The 23,016-nt window shown below is 43.6% G+C and overlaps 1 protein-coding gene across 1 annotated transcript; it reads right to left on the bottom strand.

The window, feature by feature from the left end:
- Positions 1-5,917: 5,917 nt before the first annotated feature.
- si:dkey-85k7.12 (up-regulator of cell proliferation) lies at positions 5,918-11,752 on the bottom strand. The gene is given in 3 exon segments (XM_046328878.1): positions 5,918-9,543; positions 9,545-11,499; positions 11,600-11,752. Coding segments are annotated over 3 exon segments (4,689 nt in total). The 5' UTR covers positions 11,612-11,752; the 3' UTR covers positions 5,918-6,821.
- Between the last annotated feature and the right edge of the window lie 11,264 nt (positions 11,753-23,016).

The raw sequence follows: 23,016 nt of genomic DNA on the forward strand, positions 1-23,016 counted from the left end.
GAGGTCAGGGCTTTGTGATGGCCACTCCAATACCTTGACTTTGTTGTCCTTAAGCCATTTTGCCACAACTTTGGAAGTATGCTTGGTGTCATTGTCCATTTGGAAGACCCATTTGCAACCAAGTTTAACTTCCTGACTGATTTCTTGAGATGTTGCTTCAATATATATATCCACATAATTTTCCTACCTCATGATGCCGTCTATTTTGTGAAGTGCACCAGTCCCTCCTGCAGCAAAAGCACCACAACAACATGATGCTGCCACCCCCGTTTTTCACGGTTGGGATGGTGTTCTTTGGCTTGCAAGCCACCCCCTTTTTCCTCCAAACATAACGATGGTCAGTATGGCCAAACAGTTCTATATTTGTTTCATCAGACTAGAGGACATTTCTCAAAAAAGTACGATCTTTGTCCCCATGTGCAGTTGCAAACCGTAGTCTGGCTTTTTTATGGCGGTTTTGGAGCAGTGGCTTCTTCCTTGCTGAGCGGCCTTTCACGTTTTGTCGATATAGAACTCGTTTTACTGTGGATATAGATACATTTGTACCCGTTTCCTCCAGCATCTTCACAAGGTCATTTGCTGTTGTTCTGAGTTCGTCTCTAGGAGACGGAACGCGTCTCTTTCCTGAGCGGTATGACAACTGTGTGGTCCCATGGTGTTTATACTTCCATACTGTTGTTTGTAGAGATGAGCATGGTACCTTCAGGAATTGGACCAGACTTGTGGTCTACAATTTTACTTCTGAGTTCTTGGCTGATTTCTTTAGATTATCCCATGATGTCAAGCAAAGAGGCACTGAGTTCAAAGGTAGGCCTTGAAATACATCCACAGGTACACCTCCAATTGACTCAAATTATGTCAATTAGCCTATCAGAAGATTCTGAAGCCATGACATGATTTTCTGGAATTTTCAAGCTGTTTAAAGGCTCAGTCAACTTAGTGCATGTAAACTTCCGACTTCAACTGTACATACATTTACAATCCTTTTTTGAATATACCTTCCTTTATTGTTCCCCCGCAAACCCTAACACCGCTCCCCTATTTGGAGAAAACTAATAAACAATAACACTTAAGCTTCTACTACCAGCTAAAACATACTATACACATTTTACAGGCACAATCTATTTTACAATAGTTATATTTGTTTTGTTTTTAGTCCTGGCCTTCGTCTATTTCTGATGTCCATCCAGTTTGATTTCTATTTGCCATATATTTGTAACTGTGCTATTTCACAAAAGTTCTGAACCTATATACATTTTACAGACCCCATATGTTTTACATTTGTTATCTTGTTGTTATTAGTCCCACCTTTTAGCTCCATTCAACCCCTCCCATCTATCTCTTATTGGATTTATATTTGCCATATATTTTTCAACTGTGCTGTGATGCTTCACAAAAGTACTGAACCTTTCTATTCTCATAGTTAACAGATTGTAAATGAAACATTTTTGCTAAAATAATTATTATATTATTGATCGATTGACTATGACTTTTCAAATCACCCAGTAGTGCTATCTGCAGCATTAGCTCTAGGTAAATGTTGCAATTCTTCAGCCATTCCTAGACCTGTGACAAAAAATGAGCTACATATGGACAACAACAAAATAAATGATCTAATGACTCTGCCTCCTCGCAGCAAAATCTGCAGAACTGGGAAGATTGTATCCCCCATATATATAACATTCATTTGTCTAATAATTTAAATAGAAACATTTGAAGTGTTGAATAAGGCGTCGTTTTGCGTGTCAATTTATAAACCATGTGCCATGGAATCATTACATCGAAAATCACTTCCCAACTATTTTGCAACAGATATGGCACAGCTGTCATTGTTTTGGTCCTTATATGAAACTGGTATATATATTTTTTTATTTATCACAATTTTCTGTAACCAATGTTGGTCTTTAATGCAGGGCCGACAGACAAGTTCCTCCATTTTTCCCCATTCCACTTGCCTTTTACATTTTTGTGGTAACGCTGCAATTAGTTGGTTGTAATTTTGGGTAGAGCATACATTTCCATGTCTGTGTTGGCTGCATGTGTAACAACTCCACCAGTCCTATTTATGATATCATTTACAAAGAGGATACCTTTTTTTTTATCGAAAAAGAATGTTTTTTTAAATGTTAGTATATTTAAGGTTAACCACAATATTTGTGGTATTTTTGTTCTGATTTTCAGGTGGATTAAACTGAAATTGCAACCAACTTTCTATGGCTTGTTTAAAAGTAACGATATTTTGGAGATGATTTCGTTTTCAAATAACTGAAAGTGAGAGGTTGTAATCTGAATAAAGGGAAAAGGCCATTCATGAACATGGGGTGAGACATTCTTATTAGTCATTTACTAGATAAGCATTTCGGATTTAGGTATAACTTTTGTATGACTGATGCCTTTAGTGAGAGGTCTAATGCTTTAATATTTAATCATTTCTTGCCATTCCAAATCAAATGTAATATTATTTTGCTCATATAATTTAAAAAGCAGGTCGCTAGGTTTAGGCAAAACCATAAGCAAATAGGTAAACTGTGATATGAGTAAGGAGTTGATCAGGGTGATTTTTTCCCCACAAATAGACAGGTATTTCCTTTCCATGGTAGCAAGATGTTATCTATTTCTGCTAACTTTCGAGAATTTATTGGAGTGAGAATTTCTTTCTTTCGGGGTATGTATACTGAGCATGTTCACATCCCGGTCAGAGCATTTTATTGGTAAACTACACGGTAATAAAAAGTAGCATTTATATAGTATACTCATCATAATTTGGTTTAAATCCAGAGGTTAGAAAAAGTATCTAGATCCTCTGAGTTTGTGGGATTATACTTGTGGATTTAAAAGAAAACATGAATCATCAATATACAATGACACCTTTCTTTTTTATGTTAACTAGCTAACTTTAGCTGTCTGACTTTATTAGCCAGCTAATTTTCACCATTAACTACATTATTTGATCAGTTAAATTGGCTAATGTCATTAACTACATTATTTGATCAGTTAAATTGGCTAATGTGGCTCAACATTTATATGGCTAGCTAACGGAGAATTTGATCCAGCTAGCAAGATACTTAACAATGCTAACAATACTTGTTCCACAACACTTTCTCCCTCACCTCAAACTTTCCAAATTCCAGTTGTTTTTTTGGTTACAGCTCATGAAGTATGCTTCATCACCTTTTCACCCTCATCAGGCTTCTCACCTACCTCTTAGTAATAGTTCAGGGGACGTGCTGCTATAACTGGTGACCTGCCTTTCCACTCTCTTTCCAGAGCGTGCGCTGATGCTGTAACTAGCCAGTTGGTTGTCTCCTCTCTGTTCAGTCGCGTGCTGCATTGTTGTTAAACTAGCAACCAACTGACCGGAGCTAACAAACAGCTAACCAGAGCTAGCCGAAAGCTAACCAGAGCTAGCCGAAAGCTAACCGGAGCTAGGAAAAAGCTAACCGGAGCTAGCCAAAAGCTAACCAGAACTAGGAAAAAGCTAACCAGAGCTAGGCAAAAGCTAACCGGAGCTAGGAAAAAGCTAACCAGAGCTAGGCAAAAGCTAACCGGCGCTAGCCAAAAGCTACCCGGAGCCAGCCAAAAGCTAACCGCTTTTCTAAAAGAAAAAAAGTTCTTAAACATCACAGTTACAGCATTCAATTCTCTAAACCCTTGGGATATTGTCAGGAGTCTTCAAAAATAAAAATGTTCAGGAGTTAATGCGTTTTTTCTAGATCAAAGGATTGCTACAATTACTATGTTGTTCAAAACATTACATTCACTTCAACAGGAATGTTACAAAACTATATTGTGGTATTCAGTGTATTGTTGCACTTTACTGACCTGAAACACTGGCTAAATCATGAAACAGGAGAACGTGGCTTCTCTTTCAAAGGTTCAATCAATCAATCAAATGTATTTATAAAGCCCTTCTTAAATCAGTTGATGTCACAAAGTGCTGTACAGAAACCCAGCCTAAAACCCCAAAAAGGAAGCAATACAGGTGTGGAAGGACGGTTCTCTCAATTATGAGAACGCTGGTGCAGGATCGCATATAGTCCCAGTGCGAAGCGAACACGTCTCACTGACCCCTACTGGCCAACAGCAGCATAAATGCATCACAATGGCTAAACCTTGGGAACTGGCATTTCAGTAAAGGTATTCTAACCCCAATACAAAGGAACAATAAATAAACTCAAATGTGACGCACAAAAAATGTATCAAGTTGTTTCAGATCTACACATGTGCCTAGGGAGGAGGGGTTAGGATTTATTCTGGACAGGGCCTAACTATACTGGCCCAATAAGCACATTCCCTAGAGATATCCCTTATTGGGAGAGTGGTTAGGGCGTTCGTCATTGGCCGCCAGTCAAAAGCTTGGACACACCTACTCATTCAAGGGTTTTTCTATTTACTATATTGTAGAATAATAGTGAAGACATCAAAACTATGAAATAACACATATGGGATCATGTAGTAACCAAAACAAAAGTGTAAACAAATAAAACATATATTTGATAATCTTCAAAGTAACCACCCTTTGCCTTTACGACAGCTCCTGCAAGAACCTGTTCTTAATGATGCAACTAAGTTTTTGGACAAAGCAGAGATGCTGAAAAAACTATTTGCCGCTCTACAGACGTTGATATCGAGCCGCTAACACAAGTAAAGGTCCAGTGCACTACTTTTGTGAAAACATATTTTTTTAAATATATTTGTTATTCATATTTTCTTTTAATTATTAAAATGTTCAGGGGGTGCTGCAGCACCCTCAGCACCCCTACTTCCCACGGCTATGCTTTCCATGACAGACTGACCAGGTGAAAGCTATGATCCCTTATTCATGTCACTTGTTAAATCCACTTCAATCAGCATAGAACATGGAATGGGCCTTTAAAATGGGGTATGGTAGTAGGTACCAGGCGCACCAGTTTGAGTGTGTCAAGAACTGCAACGCTACTGGGTTTTTCATGCTCAACAACAGTTTCCCGTGTGTATCAAGAGTCAACATGGGCCAGCATCCCTGTTGAATGCTTTCAATATCTTCAACATCAGTCCATGCCCTGATGACTTCAGGCTGTTTTGAGGGCAAAATGGGTTGCATCTCAATATTAGGAAGGTGCTCCTAATGTTTTGTACACTCAGTGTATAAACTGTATTCTAGTCATGGTCTATCCTATATAACTACTGCTGTACACACCTTTTCTAGTCATATATTGCCAATAATGTCTATACACACCATCAAATAAATATATATTTATGGCTGACATTGCTTGTTCTAATATTTCTATATTATTTTATTTTTATTTTGGGGATTTTAGTGTATTGTTTTCTATACATCATACATACACAAAAGTATATGGACACTCCTTCAAATTAGTGGAATCGGCTATTTCAGCCACACCTGTTGCTGACAGGTGTATAAAGTCGAGCACACAGCCATGTAACATTGGCAGTAGAATGGCCTTAATGAAGAGCTCAGTGATTTTCAACTTGGCACAGTCATAGCATACCACCTTTCCAACAAGTCAGTTCGTCTAGGAGTAACAACGGCTCAGCCGCAAAGTGGTAGGCCACACAAGCTCACAGAATGGGACCGCCGAGTGCTGAAGCGTGTAACGTGTAAAAATTGTCCTCGTTTGCAACACTCACTACCGAGTTCCAAACTGTCACTGGAAGCAACGTCAGGACAATAACTGTTTTCATGGCCATGCAACAGCACACAAGCCTAAGATCACCATGCACAATGCCAAGCGTCGGCTGGAGTGGTATAAAGCTGCACTGAATAGTGCCAACTGTAAAGTCTGGTGGAGGAGGAATAATGGTATGAGACTGTTTTTCATGGTTCGGGCTAGGCCCCTTAGTTACAGTGAAGGGAAATCTAACGCTACAGTATATCCTCACTTGAAAATGAATGCTGCTTTTTGGGGGGTGTTCAAAGCAAACCATTTTCCCTTTAATACAAAAGTTTACATAGAAGCATTTACCTCAGTTGGTGTAGCCTACTTTGTTTAAAGACATTCATATCCAGAGTGTTGACTGCACCTCAAAGGCTCACTGTTAAGATAATTTGCCATTGATATAATATACAAGAAAGTGATGAATTATTATGGAGTACAATTGGTGTGAAATACTTATGCAGTAAGAAGCATCAGGATGTTTGTGTGTGTGTACACGTCTTCTGGTTACAAGTATTATACACAGTCAATTAACAATATTCAGCTAATACAAATAGCTACTGATATTTCACATGGGAGAAAAACACACAATAGATTATTTCATATCAAAGTGTCTTTGGAAAGTGAAGAGTTCAGAAGTATTAGTCTCAGAATAATGTCATTTTCTAATTCAATGGTTTCAACACTTTCCTGAATAAATGTAAGTAAAGAATGCCAGAACAATGCTTGACTTTACCCAGTGTTACAACAAAATGAACCCATTCACCACATAAGAACCAACACATGTAGTGAATTCTAGCACAAATAAAAACTAAATGTGACAAGAAAACATCTCTTGAATTATGACCATCATTCCAATGCAGATTCTCAAAATATACATAAAAAAAACATCAACACATCATTAAGTGTCAATGGTTGCTAAAACTTTGATCATATGCAAAAATAAATGATTATTTCTGGGACAGCAAAGTAAATGAGGCAAAGTGTATGACAGTTTATCATTCCAGCCAGCAGACTCTTCTGCTTAGTGATGAAGCTGATGTCTTGTATTATTAGGTCATGTTCTTTGTTTACTATTAAATCTAACAATTTTGTTTGACTATGGCCTGACACTTCATTACTCTTCAAGAGATGCCACTCTTCTTCAAGATGATGAAGAGGCTCTCAATTAATGCCAAAAGACTCTCTAAGGCTGTTTTCTGCCTGTTCCTTTGTGATCCGTTTCCAGGAAGGGGGGATATCTCCAGGGAGTGAGACATACTCTTTGGCAAATTCCTTGTTGAATTTTGCCATCACATATTTCCAGTAGTCTGAGGCCTGTATGCTGGGATCTGCCGGGATATGCCAGTTGGGAAAAATGTCTCTGTACTTTTTTAAAGGCTGAAATTCTTCATTTGTCTCGTAGCATTTGAAAGAACCCTCACTAAACACTGCAGAGGAGCAGATGTCAGTGCATAGTTTCCTTGAGTCATTAAACCTGAACTGACCAAGTCCCTGTGGTCTGTGTATCGAGGCACAGTGCTCATTGTGGGCCTCCCCTCCCGCCTCACATGGTGCCCCGCAGAATGGACACTGCTTCCCGCAGCCAAACACTCTTGTGAACAGCTCGTTCTGAGGCTTGATTTTCTGTCTTTTCAATTTATGTTTCAGATCCTCTGCTTGTTGGAATTCTTCTGTCAGAGACTGTTCCATCTCCACCACAGATGTTTTGAGCCAGTGGGAAAACTGTTCCTGTTTGGAATTGTTGAGGATCATAGTGGCTTCCAACGCATCTTGGGGAATGACCAGCTTCTCTCCAAGTTCCCTGCATATGTCCTGAAGGAATTCCTTTATGTTGCCGTTCTCATTAGTCTGTGCCTTTGAGATTGCCTCATTGATTACTTTGATAATCCCATTGAGTTGATACTTCTCCAATTCAAACATTTTGTTCCCTTGTGAAAAGTGTTTCAAGATTTCATTCAAAATCCAATTCTTGACAAAAGCTTCATAGTGACAAATGTAGCTCACATAGTTGTCAAAGTTGAATGCTGACAGCAGTTGCTTCAGGATAGAGTACTGGAAAAATGTCCGAGAGCTGAATTGAAAGGCATTCTGCCCCGTCAGCATTACGTCAACAATTTCTAGACCCAGAGAATTGGTGACACAGGCTTCTACTGCAGGTCTGAGACACAGGTTGGTGAACTCTGCAGCTTTCTTCTGACACTGATCTTGTCCACTGAACAAGTCTTTGAAGTCTGCCAGGTATTTACCTTTGAACTGTTCAAGGCACCAATGAGGATTGTTTGCACATATGAACTGTTCGTGCATTGCTTGGAAAGCCCTGGATGCAAACCCACAAACGTACAATTTAATGGAGAGTTCAAATTTATTGCTTGTCCCAAGATTTTTGTTGGCTTCCAACTTCTCTTCAATCATGTGCAGGATCTCTTGAATGTATGTGTCATGGTAGTTTGTCTTATTTTGAACAGTCTCTCTCACAAATTCACTGCATTTGTCTATGAGGTTGTCTGCCATGGCCTGGGTTTTTCTTGTGTTCTCATTCACGTAAATGCTATTCACTAACTTCTTTAAGAACCCCCCTGGAGAGACTATGAAGGGTTTTGTTCCATGATCTTCAAGTTTCACATTGTTCAACTTTTCATTCACTGCCTTCTGCATCATGTTAGACCGGAGCTGGCTTAAAACATGGCTCACAATGTCTATTTTCTTCAATCCTGGAAAAGAGAGCTCCTGCACAGTTTCCTCCCACACCTTTTCAAATTCTCTGTCAAGCTCCTGATCTGGCCTCTGACATTTGTCCTTTCTGCAGTTCTCAACCAACTTCAGCACCTTTTCCTCCATCACCGCGGTGTAGTTCTTCTTGATTGTGGCAAGCTTGTTCATTCCTTGTTGAATCTCAACATCAGCGACCAGTTTACTCAAAACAGAGTTTTCTATCTCCCTTTTTAGACTTCTGATGCTGTTTGCGAAATCCTCTCTGTATCTCTCCACCAAGTAGACATGTCCATCTGCCTGTTCATAGTACTTGGTCAGGTTGTCAAGAAGGTTCTTCTCCCATTGGACAAGTTCTATTGAGGCTTCACTTTTCAAATGATGGAGAAAATCCCTCACGTCTCTTGTTTGATATTTCATTGCTATTGTTCCGAAGTTGGAAATCCTTGTTTCAGCATTTGTCATCCATGTGTGCATGTGCTTTCTGAATGACCATTCCCACTTACTGAACTCAACACACAGCTTCATGTAGGCATCAGCCACCAGGCTGTTTCTGAAGCTGAAGATGAAGTTTTCATACTTCACAGCATTCCACAGGCTTTTTGTCCACTCCAGAAAGTCCATGATGTTGTTCCCAGAGGCTTCACAGTTCTGGAAGATCTCGATCATGTTCTTTTTGAACTCGTATACAGACTCGCTGTAACCGGCGTTGATGGGTGCCATTGGGGGGTTTCCGTGCCAAAGTCCAGGAATGTACCAGTTACCAGTCTCTGGGTTGTACTCCATCACATCAGTGAAGCTCTTGTTCTCCTCCTTGTTTTCCATTCTGGCTGCTGCCTGGGTCATCTCGTTTAACTGCTCCAGCAGCATTTTCCGGTCTCTCATGTTCTTATCATGTGCCGAGACATCTGCCACGTTCTGGTGGACAAACTGACACTTGGGTTTCTTTCCCACCTCTTTCATCCGGAGAAAAGCGTGGACCACGATCTGCAGGATGTCCTTCATCTCGGTCGAGTTCTCCATGGCAATATTGATTATAGTGACATCACTCAGGCCGACAACAAGTGTGGCTAGCTCGTTGTCATGCTCGTAGCTGTCATCATGCTGTGCCAGCTCTGGCGACTTCAGCCCTTCTGTGTCGATGATCACTAAGAAGTCGCAGTTCAGCTTTTTTGAAGTCGTCTTTGACTTTGATGAGCAGCATAAAGGCTCCTCTTGTGCATCTGCCGCTACTGACTGCGAACTGCACTCCAAACATTGTGTTCAGTAGAGTGGACTTTCCCGTGCTCTGAACACCTAGAACAGTTACCACCAGGATCTTGCTCTTCGGTTGCACCAAGACATTGAGTTGATGCAGCACATCACTCACCCATCTCAGAGGTATGTTAGATGCGTCTCCATCCACCAGCTCCAGAGGAAACCCATCCAGAAGCAACTCAGCACATAGTCTGGGCAGGTGCTTCAGTTGTTGCCTAGACTCTTCAGCTTCTTCCAGTAAGACTGCAGATTCATACAGTTGACCCATTTCACGTAGGAAATGCTCAGTTCCCAAAGAACTGTTTGAAATCTGTCTGTCAAGGTCTGCAATTTCATCTTTGTTTTCAGATGAATTCTGAGACTTTTCTTTGTACAGCTCTCTAAGGCCAGAAAGGTTTTTACGAGCCATATTGTCCAGGTTCATTCTCATCCATTTCAAGAAATAGGTCCTTTCTAGCCCTGCGCTTGATATTGCATTTATGAAGCAGGTCATTGCCTCTGAAATGTCATATCTCCTTTGCTGTTCCCTAAGTTGTCTCTTGTCTGTTTGGAGTTCACTTTTGTACATCTCTAGGTTCTGGTTCCCAGCTTTCCGCAGTCTGCATTCCTCCTTCTCCAGACGTGCCAGCTCCTTCCAAATCTGTCCTTGCAAGGGAAGCTGACTTTCCTTATACTGTGGTGTGTCATAAATCTTTGACGTGATTGCGTCAGCATTTTGCTTGGCACTCTGACATTCTTTGTAGTCCTCATCAACCAGTATTCCAAGCTCATGCGCCACTTCAGCCATCTGCACCAATGGCATTCTGGACTTTGAATTCTTAATCAACTCACCAACTGTGTTTCGCAGGTTCTTCACAAAGTCTGCATCATTCATCTGTTTGGTCTTCAGGATGATGCTGCTTTTTTTCAAGTTCAACTCTGCTGCTGTTCTCTTCAAAGCATCAATGCTGAAGCTCTTGCTCTGTGTGTTACCCACTAGAAACAGCTGAGCCTTGGTGTGTTGGCTGGTCAGTAGCTTGTACTTGGTGTCCAGGTTGTCAAAGAACACAAAGACTGCTGCAGAGGTCTGGCAAAGAAATGAATATTGTGTTTCAAAAGAACTGATGTCCCCTCTAAGATTGGATACAGCAATAGCTTCACCAAAAATATCAATGTTTTTTTTCCCACTTGGGAGGTACCAGCTTATCTCAACCAATCCGTTGGATATTCTCCTTGGGCTATCGCCACATTCCATGTCATGGTGGACAAACGTGTCGTGATACTGTTGAGGATTACTCAGCAGCTTGTTTAGAATCTGAGACTTGGACAGAGAGCACTCGCCCAATCTGACAAAAGAGACCATAGGGAGGTCAGAGAGAACAATCCTGTCTTCAACAAATCCTCTGGAATCTGCCAATGAATGCGGTCTGAACTTCTTGACAATGTCTCTCATGGCCCAGAGCATTAGCGTACACTCTTCTGTGTCACAATTGGGGAGAAGCAGGGGCACTGAAAACTGACACATTGACATTTTCAAAACCATCTCTTGCTGGAGAAAACCATTGGAACACAGAAAGAGAGCAGTCACAATGTCCAAGGGGTTTACAACATTACTAGAGTCCAGGTTATCAACCAGACTCTCCAGATCTAGATCTATGTTGCAAAATGAAGCATCACAACTTGCCTCGCCTTCTAATGAGGTACATTTCACACTCCTAGCAGTCACATTCACCATCATCAACCTCTTTAGGAAAATCCATGGCAGGGCTGAGAGTCTGAGCAGGTTCATCGGTGACAGTCTTCTCATCAATCTGCAGCACGGTGCTAAGGTCGAGCTTCTCTGTGTAGTGTTGCGCCAACCCCAGGTCCAGCAGCAAACTCTCCAGGTGGGTTTCTGTGTCGGGAAAGAAAATAACGGTTTCAGATCTGACCTCCTTGCTTGTAAATCAATCGATTCTAAAACATCCTCCCGTCACACGTTTCAACACACTCACTTGTGCGGCCATATGTCACCACCGACTTGCTTTGTGTCCCGTTCTTCAGCACCGTAGAGACGTGAAAGGAGTACTTGACACCTGGACTCAGACTGGAGAACGTCAGGGCGTTGGACTCCGTTGTTATCTTCTGGACTTCCTCCCCATCACAGGAACAGGTCACGAGACATGCCTCAGTGACACCAATCGGTTTGTCCCAACCCAGAGACACTGATTCACTGCTGACTTGGTCAATCTTTACCTTTTCAGGTGGCAGAGGTTCTACAAAAAGGACAAAAAGGGCCCAATTAAATTACAACTTGAAGAATGAAAACAAGTCAAACAATTCTTCCTGTAATGCAAGAGGAAATGTTTGAATCATTGCACTTACTTGTATACATGGACATTGTGATCACCGGGCTCAGATTCCCATCTTCAGTGACCATTGAGATGCTGAAACTGTACTCCGTCCCTGGAAACAGACCTTCCACATCAGCGCTGTTGGACCCTTGGATGGAACGGATCTCTCTCTGGGTGTTGCAGGAGTAGGTCAACTCGTACCTCCGGTCAGAAGGGCGCCAGCTCAGAGAAACACAGTCACTGCCAACATAATGAACTGTTATCTCTCCGGGGGAGGAGAGCTCTGTGGAAGAGAGCAAAAAATGTTTGAATGACTTGCACATATATACAAGAAGAAATATATAAATGTTTCATCTCTGGCCTAGGAAATGAGATATAGCAGCCAATCACAAACCTGGAAATATCGTTCAGCTATACATAATGAGTCTTCAACACAACTCTTCAGGCATGAAACATTTATAAATACATGCTATTATACTGCATCATCCCTACTGTTGTTATGCTATAATAATGACAATAATATTAGTAAAATAATAACAGTAGTGAAATAGTGATAAATAGTGAAAAACGAGTGAAAGATTATTTTTAAACAGTGCTGATCGCCATTCACAGTGAATAAAGTAACGTTCCTTAAATGTTCAATGCAAATAAGCATACATGCAGTGTTTGTGAATGGAAAGCAACTGGTAATGATTTTATTAAATTATAAAGTATACGATTGTCACAAATTCAGAGATACGGTATAATTCCTGTAATATTATTGAAGTACCTGCTACAGCAGCGTCCATCTGTTGAGATGGCTCTGTCTTCAGACTGTCAGCTTGTACTCTCTGAGATGTGTCCTCATCTTTCCCAAGATATAAGTCAAGGAATAGATCACTTGCATCCTGAAAGTCCTTCAATTCAAAAGGAAAACGTCTTCAGTCAATTGAATGTTAAACAAATGGAAGAAAAATGTACCACAAACTGCAAAGTACTTGATAAAAGAGTGTACATTGTTATGGCTGTCATTGAACAACCCCATGCCATGATTAGATGGTGAAAAAAACACACCGTTCTTTAAACAATAAAAGCTAATTTACCAACATTTCTGAAAATAGATATGCTTTTTGGAAAGAAACTATTCTTATATACAGGTAACTGACAAAATAAAGGAAATGAGGGATACAAAGGATGCATTTACACAGGCAGCCCAATTCTGATATTTTTCCCCCTAATTGGTCTTTTGACCAATCAGATCAACTCTGAAGATTTGATGTGAGAAGATCTGATTGAGCAAAAGACACTTAAAAACCCCATCATAATTGGGCTGCCTGTTTGTTTAAACGCGGCCAAAGTGTATTAAAAGCAGGTGTGGTTCCTGAGTTAATTACGCAAATAACATCCCATCATGCTTCGGGTATTCATTTAGAAAAATGCCCAGTTTACCCATTATTTTGGCAATGTCCCCAATCACTTCCCTGGGGCAGTGGGATATTATTTAGACCAGAGGAAAGAGTGACCTCACAAAAACACTTCCAGCAGCAGCTGGTCTCCTATTCAGGGACCGAACAGGACCAACCCTGCTTAGCTTCAGAGGCAAGCCAGCAACACATTTATATTTGCAAAAACCTCAGTGTGAAAGAGCAACAGCACACCCTACCTCTTCATCTGAGGAGCTATCCATTGGCAGGGTGTCTTCAGTCGCTCCACTCCTAACCCGGTCAAAGGTCACATCTTTTAGACTGCATGGCTCTGAAATACGTTTGGGGTAATAGAGTGTTACAATGCCAATCAAATACATGTTGCAGCACATCAAAAAGTTGGTGAAGCATTATCAGATGCATTATTTTCCATTATATCTCACCAAAGAGAAAAAGCACTACCTGTAATATTGATAATTATGGCATTTATCCAAAGCGACTTACAGTGGTCCTGGCTGCCGGGGGGGGGCACACTTTAGCTAGGTTGTTTAGCCCATATATTTTGTTCTAATGTTTGAGTCCCTCAAATATCACATGAACACACATAACAAATGGTAAAATGTGTAGAATTGTAGGAATTAGCTTTAATGCGGCAAAAATAATGTCTGCAATCCATGACAAACTGTGTATAAGAACAGGAAATGAGCTTTAAAACGGCAAAATCCTTTCTCTGCCAACAAGAGGGGTGTTAACAGTTTGTGTCGTGAACAGTGCTAGTACCCGTAGAAATAGACGTGGCACTCGCACAGCGTGCAGGGGGGGTGCTATAAGGTGCTCCTAATGTTTGTACACTCAGTGTAGTTTATCAGTTACCGAACATAAAAATCCCTGGGCAACTGTGGACAGGGCCTATACACTTTGCAATGATTTTTTTTTTGGCAATGATGTATATATAAACCCTGGATTGCTAATGGTATGTATTGGCCAATTAGCGGCTTTGAAACTACCAGTCGCCATATTGGTACTCCCCAGAACGAAGTCTTCCATAGGAATTAATGGTATTTTAGTATTTCTTTGTTGAATTGGGGACTTAACATTAAGTACTTCAGAAAATCTATACTTTAAGGTATGTTTATGTTTAGTTCACATAATTTAAAATAATAAATTACGGTGTCTGTAACAGAATATACAAAACGAATGTAGACGTTAATAAATGCATTTCTCTAGCTTCCAAAACATTTTTTTCAATGGGGAGGAATAACAAAATGACTGTGCAGTGGCTTCAATACAATGCCCCTCGTCAGTCATGCAGGTTTCACCATTGATAGATACATTGTATTTTATTTGTAAACGTATTCAATGTACTTGTGAATGTCAATAGATTGTTTCGTTTTTATTAATAGCGTGTTATATTTTGTGGTGTATTTTTAAGAATAACTGAGACAAATACAGCCGAAATATGACTTCAGGACTTTTAAAAAGTCCCGAGGCTACCTACCTCCCTCTTCCTCGACGATTGCTTTACATCTCAAGCAAAACCGCTGTCCCTCCTCACAAAGCGCGTGACATCGAATACACTTCATTTTCCGAAAATGTCTGCCACAGAAAAACATCAATAATGTGCATAGCAGTAAAGTGAAATGTTGTAGTGATTTAGGCACCCCCATATAATTAATACAACAAAAAAATCACGAATGCCGCATAATCGGATCATGAGAATGTTGAAAAAAACATCACATATTTGCATTCACAAAAAGTATATTAGCCTACAAGTAGCTTAGTTCATAATCAGCTACCGTTACTGTGATATTACATGTACAATTTCTTAGGTCTACGTGTTGTATAACATTCCATTTTTGTAATAAATATTTTTTTAAACGTTACCATGTGATTTAGACCATTTAAGAGTTTGATGATACACGACTCACCTCCTGATCACTCCGCAGCTCAATGACGGATAATCAAACGTTCGAGTGGGATGAAACATGTGCATGAACGACAACCTGATTTATCGTGCATGACAATATTCATGCCATCATATTTGAAACATTTTCAGACCTTTACTGTATTAGCCTACGTTTTATTAGGAATTAATTAACGTTAAATCTTTTTTTTATATCGTAATTTGGTTCAGGCCATCTATGCTTATGCTTTCAGTTTCATTTCCTTGAAATGCGAAAGTAAGGTAATAATAGCCTAGTTGAGGGAGAGGCAGCCGAGGAGGAGGAGACTAGAAAAAGTTTTCAATGGCATAGATTCAAAATCAAATTGTATTTGTTACATGCGCCGAATACCTTACCGTGAAACGCTTACTTACAAGCCCTTAAACGAACAATGCAGTTTTAAGAAAAATAAGTGTTAAGAAAGTATTATTAAAAGAAACTGAAGTAAAAAATAAAATAATAATAATAATAATAATTAAAGAGCAAAAATAAAATAACAGTAACAAGGCTATATAGCGGAGTACAGGTACAGAGTCAATGTGCGAGGGCACAGGTTAGTTGAGGTAACATGTATATGTAGGCACAGGTAAAGTGACTATGCATAGATAATAAACAGAGAGTAGCAGCAGCATAAAAATGGGGCAGGGAGGGGTCAACGCAAGTAGTCCTGGTAGCCATTTGATTAGCTGTTCAGTAGTCTTATGTCTTCTGGGAAGAAGCCTTTTGGACCTAGACTTGGCGCTCTGGTACTGCTTGCCGTGCGGTAGCAGAGAGAACAGTCTATGACTAGGGTGGCTGGAGTCTTTGTCAATTTTTTTGGGCTTTCCTTCGACACCGCCTGGTATAGAGGTCCTGGATGGCAGGAAGCTTGGCCCCAGTGATGTACTGGGCCGTACGCACTACCCTCTGTAGTGCCTTGCAGTCGGAGGCTGAGCAGTTGCCATACCAGGCGGTGATGCAACCAGTCAGGATGCTCTCGATGGTGCAGCTGTAGAACTTTTTGAGGATCTGATGACCCATACCAAATCTTTACAGTCTCCTGAGGGGGATTGACGTTGTTGTGCCCTCTTCACGACTGTCTTGGTGTGTTTGGACCATGATAGTTAGTCGGTGATGTGGACACCAAGCAACTTGAAGCTCTCAACCTGCTCCTCTACAGCCCCAGCGATGAGAATGGGGGTGTGCTCAGCCCTCCTTTTCCTATGGTCCACAATCATCTCCTTCGTCTTGATCACTTTGAGGGAGAGGTTGTTATCCTGGAACCACACTGCCAGGTCTCTAACCTCCTAAATGCTGTCTCATCGTTGTCGGTGATCAGGCCTACCACTGTTGTGTCATCGGCAAACTTAATGATGATGCTGGATTTGTGCTTGGCCATGTAGTCATGGGTGAACAGGGAGTACAGGAGGGGACTGAGCAAGCACCCCTGAGGGGCCCCAGTGTTGAGGATCAGCATGGCAGATGTGTTGTTACCTACCCTTACCACCTGGGGGCAGCCCATCAGTAAGTCCAGGATCCAGTTGCAGAGGGAGGTGTTGAACGCTGAGCTGTAGGCAATGAATAGCATTCTCACGTAGGTGTTCCTTTTGTCCAGGCGTGAAAGGGCAATAGAGATTGCGTCATCTGTGGATCTGTTGGGGCGGTATGCAAATTGGAGTGGATCTATGGTTTCTGAGATAATGGTGTTGATGTGAGCCATGACCAGCCTTTCAAAGAACTTCATGGCTACAGATGTGAGTGCTATGGGTTGGTAGTCATTTAGGCAGGTTACCTTGGTGTTCTTGGGCACAGGGACTATGGTGGTCTGCTTGAAACATATTGGTATTACAGACTCGGCCAGGGACAGGTTGAAAATGTCAGTGAAGACACTTGCCAGTTGGAGGTCACTGAGCTCTTCAGTAAGGCTATTCTACTGCCAATGTTTGTTTATGGAGATTGCATGGCAGTGTGTTTGATTTTATACACATGTCAGCAACAGGTGTGGCTGAAATAGCCGAATCCGCCTCCCGGGTGGCGCAGTGGTTAAGGGCGCTGTACTGCAGTGCCAGCTGTGCCACCAGAGACTCTGGATTCGCACCCAGGCTCTGTCGCAACCGGCCGCCACCGGGAGGTCCGTGGGGCGACGCACAATTGGCCTAGCGTCGTCTGGGTTAGGGAGGGCTTGGCCGGTAGGAATATCCTTGACTCATCGCGCACCAGCAACTCCTGTGGCGGGCCGGGCGCAGTGCACGCTAACCAAGGTTGCCAGGTGCACAGTGTTTCCTCCGACACATTGGTGTGGCTGGCTTCTGGGTTGGATGCGCGCTGTGTTAAGAAGCAGTGCGGCTTGGTTGGGTTGTGTATCGGAGGACGCATGACTTTCAACCTTCGTCTCTCCCGAGCCCGTACGGGAGTTGTAGCGATGAGACATGATAGTAGCCACTTAAAAATTGGATACCACGAAATTGTGGAGAAAAAGGGCTAAAAAAAAAAATTAAAGAAGAAAAAGAAGAAGAAAAAATAAATAGTTGAAAACCCTGCATGTATCTATTTTCGTTTTTATATGTCATTGCATTGTAACTGTCAATAATTTAGATTGTCTAGACCTAGGATTTTAACTCGCAACATAAAAACAGTGGGGTGTCACGTCTTGGTCATTGTATCTTGTGTTTTTGTTATATGTTTGGGTAGGCCAGGGTGTGACATGGGTTTATATGTTGTATTTCCTATTGGGGTTGTATTAATTGGGAGTGTGTATTATTAGGGGTGTGTCTAGTTAGGCTTGGCTGCCTGAGGCGATTCCTAATTGGAGTCAGCTGATTCTCGTTGTCTCGGATTGGGAACCGTATTTAGGCAGCCTGAGTGCGCGTTGTATTTCGTGGGTGATTGTACCTGTCTTAGTGTTAGTCACCAGATAGGCTGTATTAGTTTCATTCGTTTGTTGTTTTCTTCTTCCGTTATTTCATGTACCGTATTAGCTTCATTAAAAGTCATGAGTAACCTACACGCTGCATTTCGGTCTGACTTTCTACAAACAACAGACGAAGATCATTACAGAATCACCCACCACGATTCACAGACCGAGCAGCGTGTGAACTGGCAGGATCTGAAGGAGGACGATATGGATTATACTATGTGGGAAGAAATCGACAGGTGGGCGGCCGACCCAGGGCGTGTGCAGGAGCCCGCCTGGGATTCCCTACAGCAATGCGAAGAGGGCTACAGGCGAATCGAATCAACGAAAAAGACACGCCGGAAAAAGGAGAGGCGCTGGTTTAAACAGGCAGCGACAGCTGGAGCAGCAAAGGGAGGATGAATTATTTGGAGAATGGACATGGGAAGACGTATTGGATGGTAAAGGTTGTTACACTTGGGAGGAGATATTGGCCGGAAGAGATCGCCTCCCATGGGAACAGGTGGAGGCACTAAGGAGAGCAGAGGCAGCGGGAGATAGGAGCCGACGATACGAGGGAACACGGTTGGCAAGGAAACCGGAAAAACAGCCCAAAAAATTATTGGGGGGAGCTAGAAGGGAGAATAGTTATGCCAGGTAGGAGACCTGCGCATACTCCCTGTGCTCACCGTTGGGCTAGAGAGACCGGGCAGGCACCGTGTTATGCTATGGAGCGCACGGTGTTTTCAGTGCGGGAGCATAGCCCGGTGAGGCACATACCAGCTCTTCCTATTGGCCGGGCTAGAGTGGGCATCGAGCCAGGGAAGCTTGGGCAGGCTCGGTGCTCTAGAGCTCCAGTGCGCCTGCACGGTCCGGTCTATCCAGAGCCACCTCTACACACCAGTCCTCCGGTAGCAGCTCCCCGCACCAGGCTTCCTGTGCGTGTCCTCGCGCCAGTACCACCAGTTCCAGCACCACGCACCAGGCCTCCAGTGCGCCTCGCCTGTTCAGCGCAGCCAGTGCTTTTCTCCCCTCCTGTGCTGCCGGAGTCTCCCGCTTGTTTAGCGCAACCAGAGCTGTTCTCTTCTCCTGCGCTATCGGAGTCTCCTGTCTGTCCAGCGCCACCAGTGCTCCCAGTCGGCCCAGCGCGTCCAGTGCGCCTCGCCTATTCAGCGCAGCCAGAGCTTTTCTCCTCTCCTGCACTGTTGGAGTCTCCCGACTGTTCAGCTCAGCCAGAGCCTTTCTCCTCTCCTGCGCTGCCGGAGTCTCCTGTCTGCCCAGCGCCGCCAGTCGGCCCAGCGTCACCAGTCTGCCAGGATCCGCCAGAAGTGCCAGTCTGCCAGGATCCGCCAGAAGTGCCAGTCTGCCAAGATCTTCTAGATCGGCCAGACAACCAGAATCATCCAGGTCCACAAGCCAGCCAGGATTTACCGGAGCCTACTACCTGCCTGAGCTTCCTCTCAGTACTGAGCTTCCTTTCAGTACTAGGCTTCCTCTCTGTACTGGGCTCCCTCTCAGTACCGAGCTTCCCCTCAGTACTGGGCTGCTTCGGTCCCGGGCTGCCCCTCTGTCCCGGGCTGCCCCTCTGTCCCGGGCTGCCCCTCTATCCTGAGTTGCCCCTCTATCCTGAGTTGCCCCTCTATCCTGAGTTGCCCCTCTATCCTGAGTTGCCCCTCTATCCCGAGTTGCCCCTCTATCCCGAGTTGCCCCTCTATCCCGAGTTGCCCCTCTATCCCGAGCTGCCCCTCTGTCCCGAGCTGCCCCTCTGTCCCGAGCTGCCCCTCTGTCCCGAGCTGCCCGTCTGTCCCGAGCTGCCCCTCTGTCCCGAGCTGCCCCTCTGTCCCGAGCTGCCCCTCTGTCCCGAGCTGCCCCTCGGTCCCGAGCTGCCCCTCAGTTATGTGGGGATCAGGGTGAGGACTATTAGGCCATGGTCGGCGGAGAAGGTGGATTATCCTAGGACGCGAAGGGGAGGAACTAGGACATTTATGGAGTGGGGTCCACGTCCCGAGCCAGAACCGCCACCATGGACAGACGCCCACCCGGACCCTCCCTATGCTCTTGAGGTGCACCTTAGGGGGGGGGGGGGGGGGTTCTGTCACGCCTTGGTCATTGTATCTTGTGTTTTTGTTATATGTTTGGGTAGGCCAGGGTGTGACATGGGTTTATATGTTGTATTTCGTATTGGGGTTGTATTAATTGGGAGTGTGTATTATTAGGGGTGTGTCTAGTTAGGCTTGGCTGCCTGAGGCGATTCCTAATTGGAGTCAGCTGATTCTCGTTGTCTCGGATTGGGAACCGTATTTAGGCAGCCTGAGTGCGCGTTGTATTTCGTGGGTGATTGTACCTGTCTTAGTGTTAGTCACCAGATAGGCTGTATTAGTTTCATTCGTTTGTTGTTTTCTTCTTCCGTTATTTCATGTACCGTATTAGCTTCATTAAAAGTCATGAGTAACCTACACGCTGCATTTCGGTCTGACTTTCTACAAACAACAGACGAAGATCATTACATGGGGATCTTGCAGTATAACATGCCTTAGGCTATAACATGAACTTTGCCATGCCTAATAAGAGTCTTGATCTTCCTAGACCATAGTTTAAACATAGCAGTCATAACCATTTGTAAAGATCTGGGTTTTCTTCCACAGAGCTCTCCCTCCCCGGAGTGATTTATGAGTTTAACAGTTGATTATGTTGGCAGTGACTGCGTTTCTCTGAGCTGGCGCCCTTCTGACCGGAGGTACTAGTTGACCTACTCCTGCAACACCCAGAGAGAGATCCGTTCCATCCAAGGGTCCAACAGCGCTGATGTGGAAGGTCTGTTTCCAGGGACGGAGTACAGTTTCAGCATCTCAATGGTCACTGAAGATGGGAATCGGAGTGTGGTGGTCTGCATGTCTGCGTGTACAAGTAAGTGCTTTTAAAAGGTTACTGGGAACTTTACCTTTGAATCCATTCGATATTAATCAAGACACACACGTTTGCCAATCAGTTCTTAAATACATGTTGCGTTGCAGTATTTATACAGTAAAGTCGTTTTAGTTTTCACATGTAATCAGATGAAGGCGTTGTCTGCTGGCAGTAGTTGTGTACACATGAAGGTTTATTGTCAGACAAAGAACACTCAACTGTATTCTTAAAAGGAGAATTATGTTTTTGACTTGTGTTTTCGTTATTAGTTGAATTGAGCGCTCAAACTTTATTTATAGTCCTTTTCAGTGTCTGTACCACCCAACAAGGTTAAGATTGACCAATCCAGCAGTCAATCATTCTCTAAATTGGGATAAACCGTTGTCGCTGGTGTCATTGCAGCATGTCACATGACAGAGAGGAAGCCCATAAGGTGACAAGAGTCCAACACCGTGACATTCTCCAGTCTGAGTCCAGGTGACAAGTACACCGCCTGTGTTTCAACGGTGCTGAAGAACAGGACCCAAAGCAAGACAGCTGTGATTGTTTTTTTGTGTGTTTTTTAAAAACTTTTCAGTCTAGCAGGAGGGCATTTACCAACCTTCTAATATGTCATCTATGAAATATGGGCAGTGCTTCACAGTTTTAGTAACAAAGGTTTTACTAAATTCACCTGTCCATATTTAAAGATATTTCAAACCCTTCTCTTTTCCCCCACCTGGAGAGCTTTCTGCTGGACCTGGGGTTGGAGCAACTGTAACGATCGTTGTCCTCCTCGGATGATGAGGAGTAGGAAGGATCAGACCAAAACGCAGCGTGGTAAGTGTCCATGTTAATTTTAATAAATAAACTGAACACTGCAATAACCAAAAAAACAACAAAGAGAGAGAGTGAACGAAACGAAACAGTTCTGGAAGGTGAAGACACACAAAACAGAAAACAAATAAAAGGTTAAAAAGGAACTAAGGTCAGGACGTGACAGTACCCCACCCCCCCAAAGGTGCGGCAAAACCTAAACCCATAGGGAAGGGTCTGGGTGGGCATCTGTCCGTGGTGGTGGCTCTGGTGCGGGACATGGACCCCACTCCACCTTAGTCTTGGCCCACTTAGGTGGCTCCTTTGGAGCGGCGACCCTCGCCGCCGACCCCGGACTGGGGACCCTAGCAGCGGGCCCCGAATAGTCGTGAGACTCTGGCATCGCCGGACGGGTGGGAGACTCTGGCAGCACCGGACAGGCGGGAGACTCTGGCAGCGCCGGATAGGCGGGAGACTCTGGCAGCTCCGAAGTGAAGGGCGACTCTGACAGCTTCTGACTGACGGGCGGCTCTGGCGGCTCCTGACGGCTCCGGACAGGAGGGAGACTCTGGAAGTGCCAGACAGGCGGGAGAACCTGGAGGGAGGAGACGGAGAGACAGCATGGGCGACACTGTGCGCTTCACCGCATAACACGGTGCCTGACCAGTACTACGCCTCTCCCAGTAAGCACGGGGAGTTGGCTCAGGTCTATCGCCTGACTCCGCCAATCTCCCTGTGTGCCCCCCCAACATTTTTGGGGGGGCTGCCTCTCGTGCCTGTTTCACTGCCTTACCTCATATCGCCGCCGCTCAGCTTTCGCTGCCTCCAGTTCTTCTTTGGGGCGGGGATATTCCCCAGCCTGTCTCCAGGGTCCCTTGCTGTCCAATATCTCCTCCCATGTCCATTTCTCCAGATATTGCTGCCTCTCGTTACCACGCTGCTTGGTCCTTTCTTGGTGCGTAGTTCTGTAATGATTGTTGTCCTCCTCGGATGATGAGAAGTAGGAAGGATCAGACCAAAACGCAGCGTGGTAAGTGTCCATGTTAATTTAAAAAAATTAACTGAACACTGCAATAACCAAAAAACAACAAAGAGAGAGAGTGAACGAAACGAAACAGTTCTGGAAGGTGAAGACACACAAAACAGAAAACAACTACC

The sequence above is a fragment of the Oncorhynchus gorbuscha genome, linkage group LG25 (assembly GCF_021184085.1).
Source record: "Oncorhynchus gorbuscha isolate QuinsamMale2020 ecotype Even-year linkage group LG25, OgorEven_v1.0, whole genome shotgun sequence".
NCBI lineage: Eukaryota > Metazoa > Chordata > Actinopteri > Salmoniformes > Salmonidae > Oncorhynchus > Oncorhynchus gorbuscha.